This window comes from Denticeps clupeoides, chromosome 18 (genome assembly GCF_900700375.1).
Source record: "Denticeps clupeoides chromosome 18, fDenClu1.1, whole genome shotgun sequence".
NCBI classification, from domain to species: Eukaryota; Metazoa; Chordata; class Actinopteri; order Clupeiformes; family Denticipitidae; genus Denticeps; species Denticeps clupeoides.
Window position 1 is genome coordinate 18,507,785 of NC_041724.1, and position 16,991 is coordinate 18,524,775.

General features: G+C 44.3%; 3 protein-coding genes across 6 annotated transcripts; 1 reads left to right on the plus strand and 2 right to left on the minus strand.

Annotated features, from left to right (window-relative positions):
• Positions 1-166: 166 nt before the first annotated feature.
• On the plus strand, positions 167-3,730 carry rab9b (RAB9B, member RAS oncogene family). 2 transcript variants are annotated; one of them, XM_028960549.1, is made up of 2 exons: positions 167-221; positions 1,140-3,729. In XM_028960549.1, exon 2 carries the CDS (start codon positions 1,168-1,170, stop codon positions 1,777-1,779), a length of 612 nt encoding a protein of 203 aa, XP_028816382.1. In that variant the 5' UTR covers positions 167-221; positions 1,140-1,167; the 3' UTR covers positions 1,780-3,729. The 2 variants fall into 2 exon arrangements, with proteins under 2 accessions (XP_028816382.1, XP_028816383.1); XM_028960550.1 differs by having other exon boundaries at positions 168-221; positions 1,105-3,730.
• Positions 3,138-7,486, minus strand: plp1a (proteolipid protein 1a). Of its 3 annotated transcripts, none has more exons than XM_028960548.1 (7): positions 7,390-7,486; positions 6,453-6,639; positions 5,610-5,766; positions 5,234-5,402; positions 5,087-5,160; positions 4,914-4,979; positions 3,138-4,511 (listed from the first exon to the last, which is right to left on the minus strand). In XM_028960548.1, the coding sequence occupies exons 1-7, from the start codon at positions 7,391-7,393 to the stop codon at positions 4,431-4,433; spliced, it is 738 nt and encodes a 245-aa protein (XP_028816381.1). In that variant the 5' UTR covers positions 7,394-7,486; the 3' UTR covers positions 3,138-4,430. The 3 variants fall into 3 exon arrangements, 2 of the variants coding, with proteins under 2 accessions (XP_028816381.1, XP_028816380.1); XM_028960547.1 differs by lacking the exon at positions 7,390-7,486 and adding an exon at positions 6,760-7,048; XR_003743037.1 differs by lacking the exon at positions 7,390-7,486 and adding an exon at positions 6,760-7,048 and having other exon boundaries at positions 4,489-4,511; positions 4,914-4,999.
• A 2,032-nt stretch (positions 7,487-9,518) lies between these two features.
• pcdh20l (protocadherin 20-like) lies at positions 9,519-12,299 on the minus strand. Its single transcript, XM_028960650.1, has 2 exons — positions 12,192-12,299; positions 9,519-12,088 (listed from the first exon to the last, which is right to left on the minus strand). The coding sequence occupies exons 1-2, from the start codon at positions 12,249-12,251 to the stop codon at positions 9,611-9,613; spliced, it is 2,538 nt and encodes an 845-aa protein (XP_028816483.1). The 5' UTR covers positions 12,252-12,299; the 3' UTR covers positions 9,519-9,610.
• Positions 12,300-16,991: the final 4,692 nt, after the last annotated feature.

Below are 16,991 nucleotides of genomic sequence, written 5' to 3' on the forward strand. Positions count from 1 at the left end.
GAGCTTCTGTTTTAATTAAAAATAATAAAGTTTATGAACATATTCAACAATGACTGTGATTTACAGATAGAAATAGAAACAAAATGAACAAAATACTAGACTGATAGCGTACGTTTGTTCATCACGTGGTACATACGAGTCGTCCGTCTTTATTCTTGACGTTCTTGGTCAAATCACAGTTCGGATCCTGGAGTCTGACCTGCAGCCCGGGGCGCGATGAGGTAAATAACTGGACATTTCTCGGTAGACGTTTAACTATTTTGTACGTTAGTCGATTTTGGCAAGAGAATATTTATTTTCTCATGTCGTTTAACTGAGATACACTCCCTAATATTGAGCTGAGAATATTGTAGGATGAAATTATCGGCGGTATACAGCGCGCCGGGTCTACTGTACCAGCCCAACACACGTGTTGCACCTTGAATATCAGTCTACAATGAATTCTGACTATACCGTAAATGAATTTGCTGCCGATATTGTTGAAATAGCCGTCAGTTGACGGTAGAGTCGGCAAAGCGGTCGTAACTGGGCGCATGCGCAGTGTCGCCACTTCCGGGTTCTATGCACTCACTGTGACACCAATTTTACACAGACACGTGTGTAAATACGTGTGTAGTTGTGTTTTACGCAGTTACGTATGGTCCTATGATTATTGGAAAGGCACGAAACTGTCTGCTGACAAGTTTAAAAGGCCCCTCTCTAAAAATGTTACCAATATTCAATAGGGGTGTGTATTGGCAAGGATATGTATCATAATCATTGGTCACGATGCGATTATATCATATTGTGATCCTGCACCTATTGTGATATTCTACAGTTAACTGGAAAAAAACAGCTGATATACAAGTTGCTGTGTAGGATCTGTGTGGATCATATTACATTAATAATTCAGCCAATGCAACATAACTCAGAACTGAATTTTGGACTATTTGTATACAAAAATATTGATATTTGATGTTCCTGTATCAATACACTATCACCATGTAAACTATCGATATTCTCTAATATCCATAATATGCAACAAGATCATAGGATTTAAAGAAAATTTAAATGCTATGTGATTAGCACACGCTGGATGGGTGTTTCCACCTAACCTCTTTACAGGCTGGACTCTGTGGTGGCTTGTGTCTCTCCCCCAGGTCACATTAAGCCAGCGGTGCGGTCGCCATGAGCGGAAAGAGCCTGCTGCTGAAGGTCATCCTGCTGGGAGATGGCGGCGTGGGGAAGAGCTCGCTGATGAACCGCTATGTGACCGACCGCTTCGACTCGCAGTCCTTCCACACCATCGGGGTGGAGTTCCTGAACCGGGACCTGGAGGTGGACGGGCGGCTGGTCACCCTGCAGATCTGGGACACGGCGGGCCAGGAGCGCTTCAAGAGCCTGCGTACGCCGTTCTACCGCGGTGCTGACTGCTGCCTGCTGACCTTCGCCGTGGACGACCTGCAGAGTTTCCAGAACCTGGGCAGCTGGAAGAGGGAGTTCATGTACTACTCTGATGTCCGTGACCCAGAACGTTTCCCGTTTGTGGTTTTGGGGAATAAGGTGGACAAGGAACAGGAGCGAGAGGTGGGTACCGACGAGGCGCGGGCCTGGTGCGAGGAGAACGGCTGCTGCCCCTACTTTGAGACTAGCGCCAAAGACGACACCAATGTCACTGCTGCCTTTGAGGCTGCTGTGCGTGAGGTTCTTAAAGCCGAAGACCAGATTGACCACGCCCTGCTCAGCAGCACCATCGATCTCCATGGTAACCGCAAATCCCCCCGCTCCTCGTGCTGCTGAAACAGCGCGGCCCCAGCGTTCCTGCCCGCCGACCATGTTTACTAGAGTAAAAACCAGGACTCTGACACTGTTTCAAACATTGGAATATGCTGAACTGTAGTAGTAATAATAATAATAATAAGTAGCATTTTGGCGATATTTAGATCAAATATCAAGGTGATGATAGTACTACAGGTACGTGTGTGTGTGTGTGTGTGTGTGTGTGTGTGCGCTTGCAAAATCACAAGCTGGAATAACTAAAAGATCAAAAAGTGTATGGTACGAAATGCCAGTATTTTATCTGAAAGTCTGATAAGTCTCAGAAGAATTATCCTAAAATGTTACACACTTCTGAAAGCTACTGTTTCATTTGTGTTCATCTAAAGCAGTTTCTCCTGGACCACCCTCTAGTCCTGCTTTGCGATGTACACCAGGTCATTAGAAGATGTGCTGCTTGGTTTTTTTTTTTTTTTTTGGTCAAGTTAGTCTTTTCTCTGCTTCAGTAGGCCAAACCTCACCGGAACTGAAGGGGGGTTCCTGGTACTTTATCCTCAGTATGGATAATACCTTATGCGTAATATTCTCAACTTTTTTAACTAACCAAGCACATTTTTTAAAATTTTGCACAATTCAAAACGCATTAGCATAAACTGTTACAGTAAGCAGCAATTTGAAAATGGCGTCCAAAATCAGTAGTGCATCCAGCTTTTGATGTAAATCCCAGAATTCCTTCCCATGTGGCCTTTATAACATTGCTTGTTGCCTGCATGTAAACCCAAGGGCTTTTGCTTATCTGTTTATTAATCGTTGCTGCAGCAGCAGAAGGTCCAGGTTGAAGGAGAACCTCGTGCCATTTCCTGTTTCAATTACACTTTCTTTGTCCAGTCTTCTAGGGCTGGCCTGATGTCAGTCAAATACTTTAACATTATGTTGTGGTGGGATCAGGTACAGCTTCTAACATGTGAATTTTACTGAACCATGGTGATGGCTGATGTTTCAATACTGTGTTTATGGATAGCAGCTTTTATGATATTGTGAAAAATAATATCTCCCCCCTCCCTGCAGTCTACATCTAGTTAAGAGTGATCTAGCGGTACATCACCAGCCTCACGCTGACTGCAGACATGTCCGAAAGATCCATGGTAGACTACGCTCTAGGTCCACATTTATATAGTCACAGTCTTTAATGATTGTTTTTGTCATGTTTACAGAACCAAGCCGTATTAAATTTTAATACTTTCAGAAGCAGGGTGGCACTGAGGTGGATGATGGTGAATGGCAGCACTCAGAGTAAAACATGCTGCATACCAAACTACTGTGGTGATGTGTGGGTTTTTTTTTTATTTGTCTAATTGTTTTGAAGAATGGAACAATAATAATGACTGTGTGCTAGGATTTTAATAACAGAATATGGGTCACATTTGAAAACCTGTAACGACTTAATGTGACCACTGTCACACTCTTCAAATTTAGTGACAGCAGACTAATGATTCCAAAATAAACCAAACCATTCACAAAAGTTTGTGGATTACTAATAAAATAAAATGACAGAACAGTTCATATGTCGTGTTGTCAGGGAGGGGGCGTCGGCAGGCAGTATGGGGACCGGGGACTCCCCTGGCGCCGCCGGCCACTGCTGAATGGCAGGAGCGGACCCGGTTTCTGCTGCAGCCTGATCAGCAGCTGCGTCGCAGCGAGCTGGGCAAAATAATGAACCTGTGGCAGACAGAGGGGGCGCCATTCTACCCAGAAACCCCCACGGTCATAACGGCAAAAATTCACCTACTTTAAACTAAACACCCATTCACATTCTTACTGTTAATTAAAGTCTGTAAGTGTCTCAAATCTAGTCTATAAAAGTTCTATTTCATATTAGGTTGAGAAAGAAAAATAGTCTATGTAAGGATAAGTGTTATACAATAACTACGACGTGGTCCTGATATCTGGAGATCAGGTCATTAATCCCCCCCCCCAACAAACCCTGCCAGTTAAACTTACATTAACCTTTAAACGAAAGAGTGCTAATAACAATAATACAAAATTCACAGTTATCTAGGGTGCACTGAGCACTCATCAATCCCTTGATGCATGACTGCAGCAGGAATGGTTCCTTTCACTGACAGGAAGTGGAATATTAATAAAAAAAAAAAAAAAACAATGATGGGTATTTGATGTTCTCATGGTCACAGATGCACAGTTACTGAAGATTTTTAACCCTCACACGCATCGTATAGACCTCTTCAATTATTCAACGCCCTCAGCACCAAAAAGTTCCCAGCCCCTCTCTTTGTTCGTGAGAGGCTTGTGTTCTAAAATTTCAAACAACCTCCAGTGTGAGAAGTCCTGCCTTCTGATTGGCTCGCTCATCTAGCAGGTTTGCTGCATTGTGAGAACCTCTCTCATGCTGACAAATAGGCTGTGAGAAAGGGCCAACGGGGTCAGAAACAGACCCCCAATTCTGGCTTGTCTACTGCTATGGCAACCAGATGTGACTGATTGGGGTCTCTATGGTAACCTTAGGTCACTACCACAACAATGAGAAACTTATTTCAATTGAAATTCCGCCTCTTTCTGCTCATATTACCTGACAGTATGAGAGAGTGTGGAAATAAAAGTAGAAAAAGCGGTTCCAGAGCAGGGCTGCTGTGAGGTGTGGTAGGAGTGAGGGAATGTTAACACCTTGGAGCCAAGCCCTTTCTCCCCAAATACCGAAGCACCGCAAAGTTATAGGTGGTGGAGACCACGTAGGTGAGCTGAAGAGAGATGGAGGAAAAAAAGAAAGTAAGATTTACAGAATAAATCTTTTTAAATAGTGCATCAACATTACTAACTCTACACATCAGTATTAAATTTTGTGTTGTGTGGTATCGATGCAAATTTTAAATTCCTGAGTCTTTTTTTTTTTCTCCTGTTCTGTTTTATTGCTGTCATCTTATGCTAATGAGATCAGTTCTGCCACCTACATGACATGGCTGGTGAGAAGAAAAGAAAATGCCTTGGAACTCTCCCCAAGTCATGCTGGGGTTTCCAGATGCTGCTACACAATAATATTCCTTCAACAAAAATCCCCCAGTCAACATGCAAATCTGAGATGAAATTCCTGCACCACCTACAATAAAACGCAGAACAGACACGGCCTTTCTTGAAACACTCACCAGAGCTAGCAGCGTGATACCAGCCCCAGCAAACGCAGCAATATAGAGGTCATAGGTCAGAAAGAACTATGGGAAACAAAAAAATGCTTTATGGAAGGTTAGGCAATCAAGACTCTTAGTTTGGATATGAGTGGATACTTTCACTATAATGAAACTGTTTTCATGAAACTTACTTCTCTTGTTCTGCACAAATTTGCGAGAGTCATCCCACAAGCTTTCCCAGGCATGGCGTTCCAAGGGAGCAGCCCTGAGTAACACACTGATCTGTAACAAGCCTCAAACTCCCACCAGTGCCGTTTAATAGTCCTGCTCACACTCACCATACTGCCGGGCATCGAAGCAGAGCTGGTTGATGCTGGATGGCGTCTCCGAGAGGACGTTGATGGTGTGGCATGTGGTATACATGTTGTAGAAAAGGTAGACTGGCAAGGCGGATAAGGCGAAAACCAGCAACCAGATGACCGCCAGGATGTAGGTGATGATGATCAACTGCACCATACAGTTCAATTTACCACATCATCATCATCATCATGCACAAGGGGAATAAACCCATACAGTTCAATTTACCACATCATCATCATCATGCACAAGGGGAATAAACCCATACAGTTCAGTATATCCCAGTTCACCCCAGATCTGACTGGACCATCGAACACCATCATCATCATTTTATCGTTCCTCAGTGAACAGTCATACCGAGGAACTGAGGCAGCGTCCGCACACGGTGCTCCTGAACTCCCTGAAGGTCTGCCTCACCGCGCTGGTGGTGTAGACTCCTTCAGCCAGCAGCACAATGCAGTAGAGGAAGAAGAAGGATGCCAGGCTGTAGATAATGTACTGGAAGTACTGGATCCTGGCAGGAAAAAAAATACACTTTTAGAACAGAAAGTTGAGAATGCTGAATCATTGTCATTGTAAAACAGTGCAGCACAGCACACGGTGACACAACGGAATGAGTCCTCTGCTTTTAGCCATTGAAAGATGCATCTTTCCCATGGAAGACCCATGGAATCCCTGTTCTAAAAATCTGCTTCATATGTAGTCCCCCAATGGGGACGCATCAGATATTAACCAACCATCATCTACAGCAATGAACATGTAATACACACAACTCTTATAGTAAAAATGGGTTTTTGACTGTCAGGTCAGTTAATGAGACATACAGAACCAGAAAGTGAAGTGATTGTCACACGTGATGCACAGCAGCACAGCACACGGTGCACACAGTGCAGGTCTGATGCACCAAACTTGCACATAGCCGGATGAAAAATTAAATGATGATGGATGATCATTCATTGAAGGGATGATATTTGCCAGCTGAAGTGATTGAGACACACACACACATTCAAAATCACGCACTGAGAGTCTATGCATTCACATCCGTGGAGATTCAACATGGATGGAGTGTTGGACTGCGTAATGCAATAATAGAAAAATTCAACAACATGGTGTGAACATGGACTGGATGCAGTTTGGATCATGGAGAAAATGCAAATATTTCTTTTGTGTATTTTGATGAATAATAAAAGCGGAACGCACACATATGCCAGGGTGATGTAGTCCTGCATGTTCCGGGCGAAGTAGGTCTCAATGAGCCGCTCGGTCTCCGTCAGCGCCTGGTGTCCACATCCGCAGAACAGGGCGATCCCGGAGAAACAGAGCAGCGTCGCCACAAGAGAAGCGTATGGTACGCCGCCCAGGCAGCGCATGCAGCACTCGTAACAACCTGTGATTTAAATAGTGATTTAAAATGGTCATTTCCTTCAGTCTGTATTACTACGGCCTTTTAAACATAATAAAAGTGCAGAAAAGTAAGCTTATGGTTTTATTGCATATTAAAACCGGCCTTTGAGCCACATTCCCTCATGCGGTGGATGAATTGGAGATGAGGGCTGATGGATTGGCCTGTACCACGTCCAGCCCTGCGCCTCTGTCCATTCAGGCCTGGCTCCATGAAGAATGTGGGAAAAAGACAGCCCTGACGGAGAGAGGCTCCTTTTGTGACTGGATGGACAATAGCTTTTGTCCTGACGCAGTGTAGGAGCACAAGGGCCAGCAATGTGCCTCAAACAAAAGGCCCAAAGCCACCAAAGTCCCTTACACAAGAGCAGTGGCCACAACCTTGGTCCTGGAGAACAACCTTCCAAGACAGTTTAAATCAGACCTACTCTGAATGGTCAGGAACATTAAACCCGGGTGAGAATTCTATATTCCGCAGGCAGACATGATGATCATGATCATGATGCGAAACGGCCAGCGTGAAGCCACCATGGGTCGCTGTATCTTATATCAATGACCAACACAAAGAGAAGATTTTCAGACATTATAAAGAATATGACCATTTCACACGCGAATCTACATTTTACATGGAAGAATCCTGAGTTTGTAAAAGCACAGGCAGCAGAAGGCAGCTGGGACCCCTTCTCCTTCTCTCTGCTGAGATAAAAGATGGTAAAGAAGAAAGAGTGCTAGTTACCCATGTGTGGAGTAAAGTCGGCGCTCGCTGCGAACACGTCCACGCAGTGTCACGGAGGGTCGAGGTCCCGAAGTGCCATTTGTTCCCGTCGAGCCTGCCTCCTCGCAGAGGGGAGGGGGAGCTTCTTATTTCTTACAATTCATCATTATTAAACCTCAGAGCTGAGCTGCAGCAGTGAGGATTCATGACAATAATCTGAGGTGGAATAAACTCAATTTCCGCCACCTGGATATGAATTCACACAAGTTGTACTGAGAAGATGTGACGAGTAGTAAATTGCAGAGCTTCCCCAGAAGTTCGGAATCGCCGTCTGGCTGCGAGCAGAACGTTCTTCTGGTGGTGTTCCATGTTGGTTCTTTGCTAGTAGCAAAAAAAAAAGAAATAGTCGGAGATTTCCGCCTGCGCTCTAGGTCTAGGTTTGGGTCTAGTTCTAGATCTAGGGGGTCTACTTCTGTGCGCAGGTGCGAGTTTGTTTGAGTGCGGTGGCGACAAGGTCCTTCGTCCCCCTATAAACTGCCCTTCTGTCAAATGTAAGTTCATTTTATTGCGGGTTGTCATTCTGTCTGGGGCTCGTGTCTGACCCCATGCCGCCTGCCAGAACCAGACGTCCAAACGCCCCGTCATCTGCTTTTCTTATTACAATTTTCTATCATTATTTCTCAATTGTGTTTTTTTTTTTTTCTGTGATTCTGACATCATGGGTAGAATTCCTGCTCTTTTTGATGATGTGCACATCTATACAAACATATTTAGCTTTTATAGCAGAAAAACGTGTCGAATGGTTGAAAACATGTTCCAGGGTTTTAAAATGAAAATGTTGGTCAAGTATCTGGGCCTGCATCACTTTAGTAAAGAGCTGCTTGGATTTAGTATATTGTTTCACATTACCATTTTGGAAGAAAATCTTGTGATTAATAATGAATTAGGTGTTGGAAAGTTGAGCTCATTTTCCCTCAATGTTAGATCAAAGGTGGGTGCTGCATAATAGATCTGAAGGTGTAGAAGGATGAGGAAGGAATGTTCAAGCAGCCTTTTTTATCCATCTGGGCTTGCTGTTTAGATGCCTTCCTGAGAAAGAATTCGATTGATCGGTTCATAGCAGGATGCGCGTCCAGTTTTAGTTGCAGTACCACTTGAGGCCACAAGGTGTCGGACTTCTTTCATTTGGAGGAAAATCGAATATTCAGGTTGTTGATCTTGATGTTTGAATATAAATGACCATAAGACGTTGCAATAACGTGATTCCTGACATTTCCCAGTATTCTAGTGTCATTGCGCTCCTTGATTACCTTCATCTGTTATAATTAGTTTAAATGTGTCCTTGCCTTGTCCCGTCCTTGTTCTGACACTTCATTTATCCTTGATTCCTGTAATTATTTTACGTGTTTGTGTGAGAGCCCATTAAATCCCTGTAAGTTTAGCATTAGTTTTTTTTTCCTTCCTGCCATGCGTCCCTGACAATTCCATACTTTATTTTATTTATATATATATACACACACACACACAATATTATATACTTTTTTATATATGTTTTATTTATATATATTTTTGCACTATATGTGTGTTGTCTAGTTTATAATGTGTATTCTGTGTTACCTGTAACTTCCTTGAATGGATATAAATGTGGTAATTTGTTAATCTTCTGTTATCTTAGCGGCTCTGATTACAGAGCAGCTCTGCATATCAGCTCGACGCTGGCTGTTCAAGGCCCTCTCACCTGCACCTTACCATGGGAGACTTTCATCACCTCCCTTTTACGGGAAATGTTAAACCTCTTTGTGTTGGCTAATACTTGAGACGTCCATCAATTAAAGAAGGGAAATCTGAGAGTCCCGTTTTAAAGAGGATTAACACGGTTTCAGTGGAGCAGACTGCAGACGTTGCACTTGACCCGTTAGTGTTGTAGAAAATGCTGGGCCATCTTGCTGGAGCACATCATAAAGTAGCCCACGACAAGTCAGGCAGGACATGGAGATACTGAAAGCAAACCTGTCTGCTATAAATTTCGTCAATTGAAATCAATTATAACATGTAGTATAATAAAGTAAAACTAGTGTAACCATAAATAATTATACTTGACACAGAACTGGTTAAATCTGAAAAGATTTAGCCATGAATGTAATGCTAGGACAACATGCCGACAATAAGCAATGCAGTGGTTGCAGATTGAGTTTGGCCTACAGAAGTCTTTGAAGTCTACAGTATGTACAGTCTACAGTAATTACTTTTCCTTCAGCGGAACACATTCATTCCTCTTTCTGAGGCTTTTCTTCATATGTTTCTGCTTTACAAATAACACCACAGCTACCATTAAGAGACACAAGGCGCAGACCAGCGCGCCCAGGCCCATGAGGAGGACCGTTTTGGGGGTGGGGACACATGATTGGCTGCTGGCATGCGGGACTGGCACAGTGGGCCTGGGCAGCTGCCTTGGCAGGTTCGCCGGGATGCCGCTCAGAAGGCAGGCCGCCTTGGTCTGGTTGACTAACAGATTAACCCACACCAGTGTCTGAAGAGAGACTGGCTTTCCCCCATCGCTGACCACGGCAAGGAGGTGGTGCATTCCATGGTCTGGTCCCACCAAGCGCTTGACGAGGGAGATGTTCCCGGAGCGTTTGTCGATCTGGAACGGGCTGTGCCTCGGTGGCTCGCTCCCAGCAAGGTGGTAGGAGAGGTCTGCGTTTATGCCGACGTCCTTGTCGACTGCATAGATCCTGGTAACCATGGTGCCCTCGGGAGTAGCAGGAGATACAATGAGGCAGGAGAAGTTGGATGTGGGCATGATCACTTGAGGCTGGTTGTCATTGACGTCCTCAACAAAGACCGTGACCCTGGCGGTAGAAGAGAGGGCCGGGCTACCGCAGTCAATAGCCAGCATCAGCAGGTCATAGCGATCGTGGTCTTCACGGTCCAGCATCTCCGTGCAGCGCAGCAGGCGCAGTGCGTTGTCCATCACGAACGGGCCGCTGCCATTCAGCACGCGCACCTCCAGGCGTCCATTATCCCCCGAGTCAGCATCCGTCACCCCCACTTTTCCCACCACAGCCAGCCGCGGTATGTTCTCCACGACAAAGAAGATGAAGTGAGGGGTGAGGAAGGTTGGTGGGCTGTCGTTCCTGTCCAGAACGTGGATGTGGACCAACGCAGAGGACTTGAGGGGAGGGGAACCTCCATCCTGAGCCAGAACGGTCAAGACATAAAATTCCACGTGCTCGCGGTCCAACGAGTCCAACGCAGACAGATGACCTGTGACCCGATCCACGCGGAAGATGGATGGCGCGTTCCCGCTCAAGCTGTAAAACACCCTGCCGTTCTTCTGGCTGTCCCTGTCAGTGGCCGAGAGTTGGATCAGCACCGTTCCTGGCGCGTTGTTCTCCTCCACACTGATCTGGTAACGCGTCTGGTTGAAAAGCGGCGGGTTGTCGTTCACATCGACCACCTCTACTCTGATCACCCTCCTACGATCCAGTCGCTCGCCCTGGGCACTGCGAACCGCCACCGAAATGTGATATTCGCGGCATGCCTCGAAGTCCAGGCTTGCTGATGTTGTAAGAAGGTAGGTGCCGCTGTGACTTTGAGCTTTCAGTGAAAATGGCACGTCTCCCTCGATGACGAGCACCCTGCTGACGTTGCCGCTGTCCCACAGCTCTAATAGTGCCAGAGCCGCCGGGTGCTTGTTTTCTGGTAACAGAATAGTTTGGTTTTGATGTTCGGCGATGAATCCGATCTTTATGGTTGGCTCCGGGCTCGTCACTGGCTGCACAGATACTCTTACCTCCGTGGTCACCGGGTAGCACAGGGGGCCGCTGGCAAGGACATTCAGCACATACTCCTGTGGCCTGTCTGTCAAGAGGCTGCCAGCTAATGTGATCAGTCCGTCGTGGCCACTCACGTGAAACAGAGCCATTGACCTCTCAGAGTTCCTCTGGCTGAAGGAGTAGGACACCTCTGCATTGTCCCCCTGGTCCACGTCTATGGCTTTCACCTGGGCCACCACTGTACCTTTGGGTGTGTCCCCTTTGATCTCAACAGCATGGGGACCGTCAGTGTCAAACTCTGGGCAGTTGTCATTTACATCGGTTACTGTAACTTTAAGCATTGCTGTGCCACTAAGTGGTCTTGATCCCCGATCGGTGGCAATGAGGGTCATCAGGTGGGTGTCCTGAGACTCACGGTCTAGCGTATCCAACAGAACCACCACCAGAGACTGTTCACCATCCTTCACGGAGAAGCACCCACTGCTGCCTACCAAGCTGTAGCCAATCTCTCCATTCACACCCATGTCCAGGTCCTGAGCCTTGTCATCCAGGAAAAAGCTGGTCCCAATGGCAGTGTCCTCCGGAACACTCAGTCGGATCATGTGGTCTTGAAAATATGGTGCGTTGTCATTGATGTCCTCAACAATAAAGGTGACCTCTAAAATTTCATTCTCTAAGCCAACCAGAGCAGTGAGTTTGATGGTGCACTGGTCATCTTGCTGGGCGGGGCACAGTTCCTCCCTGTCTATAGTGTTCTCTGTGGTGTACAGGTCACCACTGTGCTCGTCCACTCTCACATAGGTCTGCCCCAGCAGCTGGTACGGGGGCTGAGACACTCCGCAGAGGGTTCCAACCTTAATGCCCTCCTCCATCTCCTCGCGGACCGTGAAACTGAACCCAGTGCAAGCTGCCTGCTGCACGACAGCTATCAGTAGCACTTTCTACAGCACACAGAGACAAAAGGAGATTGTATTTCTTTCAGATTTTGGTGCACCAAGGGAGACTCTTTTCAAAAATGGCGTATTTTGATCATTTTCCTCCTACCTGCAACACATCAGCTGCCGTCATGTTGCCGGGAAGTCCGCTTGTAAGGACATGATGCATGAGCGCGTTGCGACTGCGGCGACGATCAGGTGCGACGGCCACCTGTAGCCGCGCGGAACAGGCCCCGCCCCCCGGGGGTCAGGTGACTGTGTTGACGCGATCCGATTGGTCCGACTGCGCGGCACTCTTCCCACAGGACAAGCGGATTTACTTCTGTTTTTAAAATAGAAATTAATTGCTAAATAAAATGTTTATCTATCTGTTTCTCGTCTGTAATACTGAAGCCTGTGGAAACGACGCCACCGTGCGGTCAACAGATGAAATTAAGGCCAAATAAATTTAAATATAGAATGGAGAAAAAGTCACATTTTGTAGTGTCCTCAGAGTGAAAAAATTTGGTATAAAGTAAAATTCTGGATAACAATGGGGAAAAATCTGAAATGAACCTCAGATTGTAAAGGGCACAAGATTCTCCTCCTCCTCCCGCGCGGAGTGAATGTAAAGTTCAATGTGGGTGTCAGAATTTCATATCTCATCTCCTCACCTCTGATCATGTCATCAGAAACCTGTACCGGTGAGGAAGCCTTTTAGTTTTCTTTTGAACTTTTTAATTCGTATTCTATGTAAATGCGGACGTGTATGCCTTCCTGATTGTGAGCTGAAAGGTGACATGTCGTGTGTTGTGAATGGCCTGTAAGACGTGGACGCGGAGCTGGGACAGCTGCTGCAGGACTTCAACGACGCCGCGGAGGACCTGCGACTGTCGTCGAAGCCGCACGCCGAGCTGAGCGACGGTGGCTTCACGACAGAGTCCTCAAGCAGCAGTGTCGCAGGAAGAGGGACGTCGCGGGGAAACGACCATTCAGGTTCTGAACTTGCAAAATGTCAACTTGAACTTCAAATAACCATGCAAACACATTACTTATTCATTATACTGTTGCTTCCCAAAAAATCACACGCACTGTAATTTCAGTGGGTTTCGGATGTGTGAGTTCAACACCAATAAGTAAACTGGAGAGCCCATATGTGACCCAGATCGGTCAATTTAGCAATTCTCTTTAATGTTACTTGCAGCCAAACTCGGTGACACCAGTGACCTTCAAAACTTCATTGATAATCTGGACCGGGAACTGGCTGGTATGTGTATACGTTTCTTTCTCTTCATTGCACTGAATCTACTGACTTCCCATTGAATTTCAAGTAATCCCGGTAGCGGGTGTGAAATTGTGAATCAGAACTTTTCTGTATATGCACGTGTGGAAAAAGGACTATTTTTACTTCCATTACAGACATGTGAGCAGAAACACACACACAGAGGGATGCATGAAGATTCTGCAGGAACCAGCGTGTTTTAGCTTCATAGTCCTGTGGAATTCTGATATGTTTATTAAAATTAAATAATGTGTTTTCAAGTGAAATTCTGTACATTTTTACACCCATTCTTGTACTTCAGTTATACTGATTGTTTACATAAATGTATATCTTTTTTTGTTCATCAGTTTATTTTTGTTTAAATAATTTCACAGATTTTTCAATAAATGTATTTTAAATACCACTTATACTACAGGAACCCAGACCTACTTCAGGATCCGCCCCTGACTTCTGATTATGTGTCAGTGATCACCGCTGCAGCGCTCATGTGGCTTTGCAACTAGCACAAACAGGAAGCGTGTCAAAAAGATGGTTTTGAAAAGGGACTGACCTGAAAAGATTCTTTTCTGTGGCTGTAAATGTAGAGCACCTACGTGCATGACTTTCAGAATCTTGTGCAATAGAAAAAATACATTATGAAAACTTGAAACGTTCGATGCGAGGTCTGTAAGACAGACTTGATATGGTTGACAGAGAACCTTGGCCTCAGGGATAAATTCTGTTTACATTTTCCAAATAGGTGTCACAAAAGCACACGTTTTGCATAAAGAATAAAAAATGTTTAAAAAAAGATTTTAGTTTTTCCCAGTCAACATTAAACTAATTGAAAATTAGTCCATCTCAGTGCATGGTAAAACATGGAAAAATGTTGAATGTCATTCTTCCAGTGCTGAGGACTGTGAAACGGCTGATGCATTAGTGTCAAAACTCAAAAGAAACTGTCATATGTGAATTATGGGCTCTGGAAAGTAATGATATGTGATCAAGATGCCCTGATGCGTTTCCTCACCTGAATCTTTAAAAAGCAGACTGGTAAATTATAGGGTCATAAACATAGCTGTGAAAAGAAACTTAGGAAATAACATTGTGGCACCATGTTTTACTCTGCTTATATTCTGAATCACTTGTTGCCTGCATGGTGCATGTCCCTACGCTTGGTTTCTGTTCCAACAGGTCGAAATGTATTTTGTGTTGTGTTTGGCCTTAATGGCACCATGTTGCCTTATCCCATCTCTGGCCATTTTGTCAGTCCTAGCGTAGTTGCTGGATTCTCTTTCTCTTCGTTCCCTGGCACAATTTCATATGAGCCTCCAGCTCCAATAAGGTTGCCAAGATCCTGGTCATGACACCTGGTCCTGCCTCCTACTGTTCCTTTGGTCCCAGCAGGGATGGTCTAGTTTCAGCAGTGGCAAGGTTTTTGTCTATTTTGTCCTTAATATCAATATTCCTATCCAAATGCTTGTCATTTTTTAATGAATTTTATAACAGGCTGACAGATTTACCCTTAAAGAATACAATTATGCAGTATGTAGTAAGATTAGTTCCTTTATTTGTTCTGTGTTTGAGATTAAATTTTACATTTATTGATTGATTTATTGATGAGGTACATACACATGTTAGCATCATTGCATCATTGGCTGCTATGGGCATAAAAGGGGAGAAACTCAGGGCGTCCTCCACCCTGACCTCAGTCCTATTCCAAATTATTTACTTATTATTTACAAAGATTTAATATTTTGTTTTTCACAATTAAACTGATGGATGGTATTGAGTCTCAGGGCTCTTTGGATCACCGAAATCAATCTTGGACAACTGTGATAATTAATATGCCAGCAGAGCCCAATTACAGGAAAAGAAAAAGGAACTCTCCGCTGCAAAAAAGCGTGATCACTGTACTGTTAACAGATTTATGGCTGATTCAAAACATACACAGGTTTGTGCAGATAAAGACACAATAAGGAACATTTCTGCCACACAAATACATGGGATTAAGACAGCAGCTGCTGAAATGCCATTATAAAGCAGCAATTTTGAGCTGCTGGTGCCTCTGAAGTCAAGGTGTAGATCCTCCAGAGGCTTGCAGTTATGCACAAACCTTCTGTTTGGCCACCTTTAATTGGAATAGCTTTTGATTTCAGTAAATATGATGATCCATTTTCAATTAACAACCTAGAAAATGTTTTGAATCGCTGTTTAATAATTTAGAGTTTCATTTTAGGAAAAAAATATTGTCATTGGGAGGTTTATTCAAATTATACTCTGCTGACTCATTTGCCTAGACCATTTAGGGAAATAATAGAATACAATTTGCATAATAATTAGTAACATGGTGCATCTTCATTTGTCAAATGAATTTGATACATGGACCTAATATGCCATTAAACAATTTATTTAAATGTAAATACTTAAATAAATACTAAAATAACAAATGTGTAGCTGTAGTGCATTTGTGTTATTTTACATACTTGTTGGTGGTAACAACATGACACAAACAGTATGACAAGCTAGAATTTAACCATTTATTTCTGCTTGTGTCCCATACACAGGCGAATTGCCTGTGTTTCCATATGATTCAACATTAGAAGACCTCCTGGCCAGAAGGTTGCAGGCTTAAGTCCCTGCCACTGAAGGACTCTACCCACACACACGGGATTATGGCTGCCCACTGCTCATAAGGAAGACACATTTTGTTATGTACACTGTACACTTTAACCATCAACCTTGGTGAGCAGTGGGCAGCCATGACAGGCGCCCGGGGAGCAGTGTGTGGGTACGGTGCTTTGTTCAGTGGCACCCCAGTGGCACCTTGGCAGTTCACGATTCGAACCGGCAACTTTCTGTTTATGGTTCACCACTGCCTCTTTTAGGGCTGTAAAGCTAGATGTGGTGGATTTGAAAGAAAACGAGGTATTGAAGAGTCTAGTGGTTTCAACTTCACGGTTTTCCTGTTGCAGAAGTGCTGGGACAGTTTGGGTGACGATATGAAAGTGAGAGGACATGGTTCTCTAAAAAACAAATTTGCTTCCTCTTCCAATAAGACTGACAATCTACTGAAATATCTTGACTTCACATTTGGATTATCTTCATTCATATCTGTCATGTTTATTTACTTATTTTTGGATTGGAGTCTTTCTGTAGCTGATCAATGTCACTCCAGAAACATGTGCAGAGGAACATGGCATCAGAAACGGTCATCTGCTTGCTAGAACAGCAAACCACCATTTTTAACATTTGTTGCATGGTGTTGCAGTGGTTAGTTCTGTGAACCCACACGGTTTTGGGTGCCGGCCAGTTCGGAGTTGGTTTCCACTGGGTTCTCTTCTTTCCTCTCACCATCCAGGTGAATTGGCATCTCTCAATTTGCTGTACGTGTGAAAGTGTGAGTGAATGAGCTCTGGCACCTTTGACCCCAATGAGCAGTAAGTAGTTTCTGAAAGTGCATGGAATCAATGCAAAACAATCACTGATCCAGGAATTACCTTTTATAGTTCTGGTTTGAACTGTAAGTGGTTCTTTTTTATCTTTTAATACCACCAAACCCTCTGTGAGATGTTTATAGTTATATATATTTTTTTACACTGTGTAAAAAAAAAAACCCTACTTCTTAGAGCAAGCAACCAACATCCAACCAGTGCAAAATCCAATCAA

Coding starts and splice junctions, on each gene's coding strand:
- plp1a (XM_028960547.1), bottom strand. Junction 5,403..5,609: donor GACGCTGCCTCAGTTCCTCG/GTATGACTGTTC, acceptor TGTATGGTGCAG/TTGATCATCATCACCTACAT. Junction 4,980..5,086: donor ATTTGTGCAGAACAAGAGAA/GTAAGTTTCATG, acceptor TGTTTCCCATAG/TTCTTTCTGACCTATGACCT.
- rab9b (XM_028960549.1), top strand. CDS start 1,168: ATGAGCGGAAAGAGCCTGCTGCTGAAGGTCATCCTGCTGGGAGATGGC.
- pcdh20l (XM_028960650.1), bottom strand. CDS start 12,251: ATGCATCATGTCCTTACAAGCGGACTTCCCGGCAACATGACGGCAGCT. Junction 12,089..12,191: donor CGGCAGCTGATGTGTTGCAG/GTAGGAGGAAAA, acceptor TGTGTGCTGTAG/AAAGTGCTACTGATAGCTGT.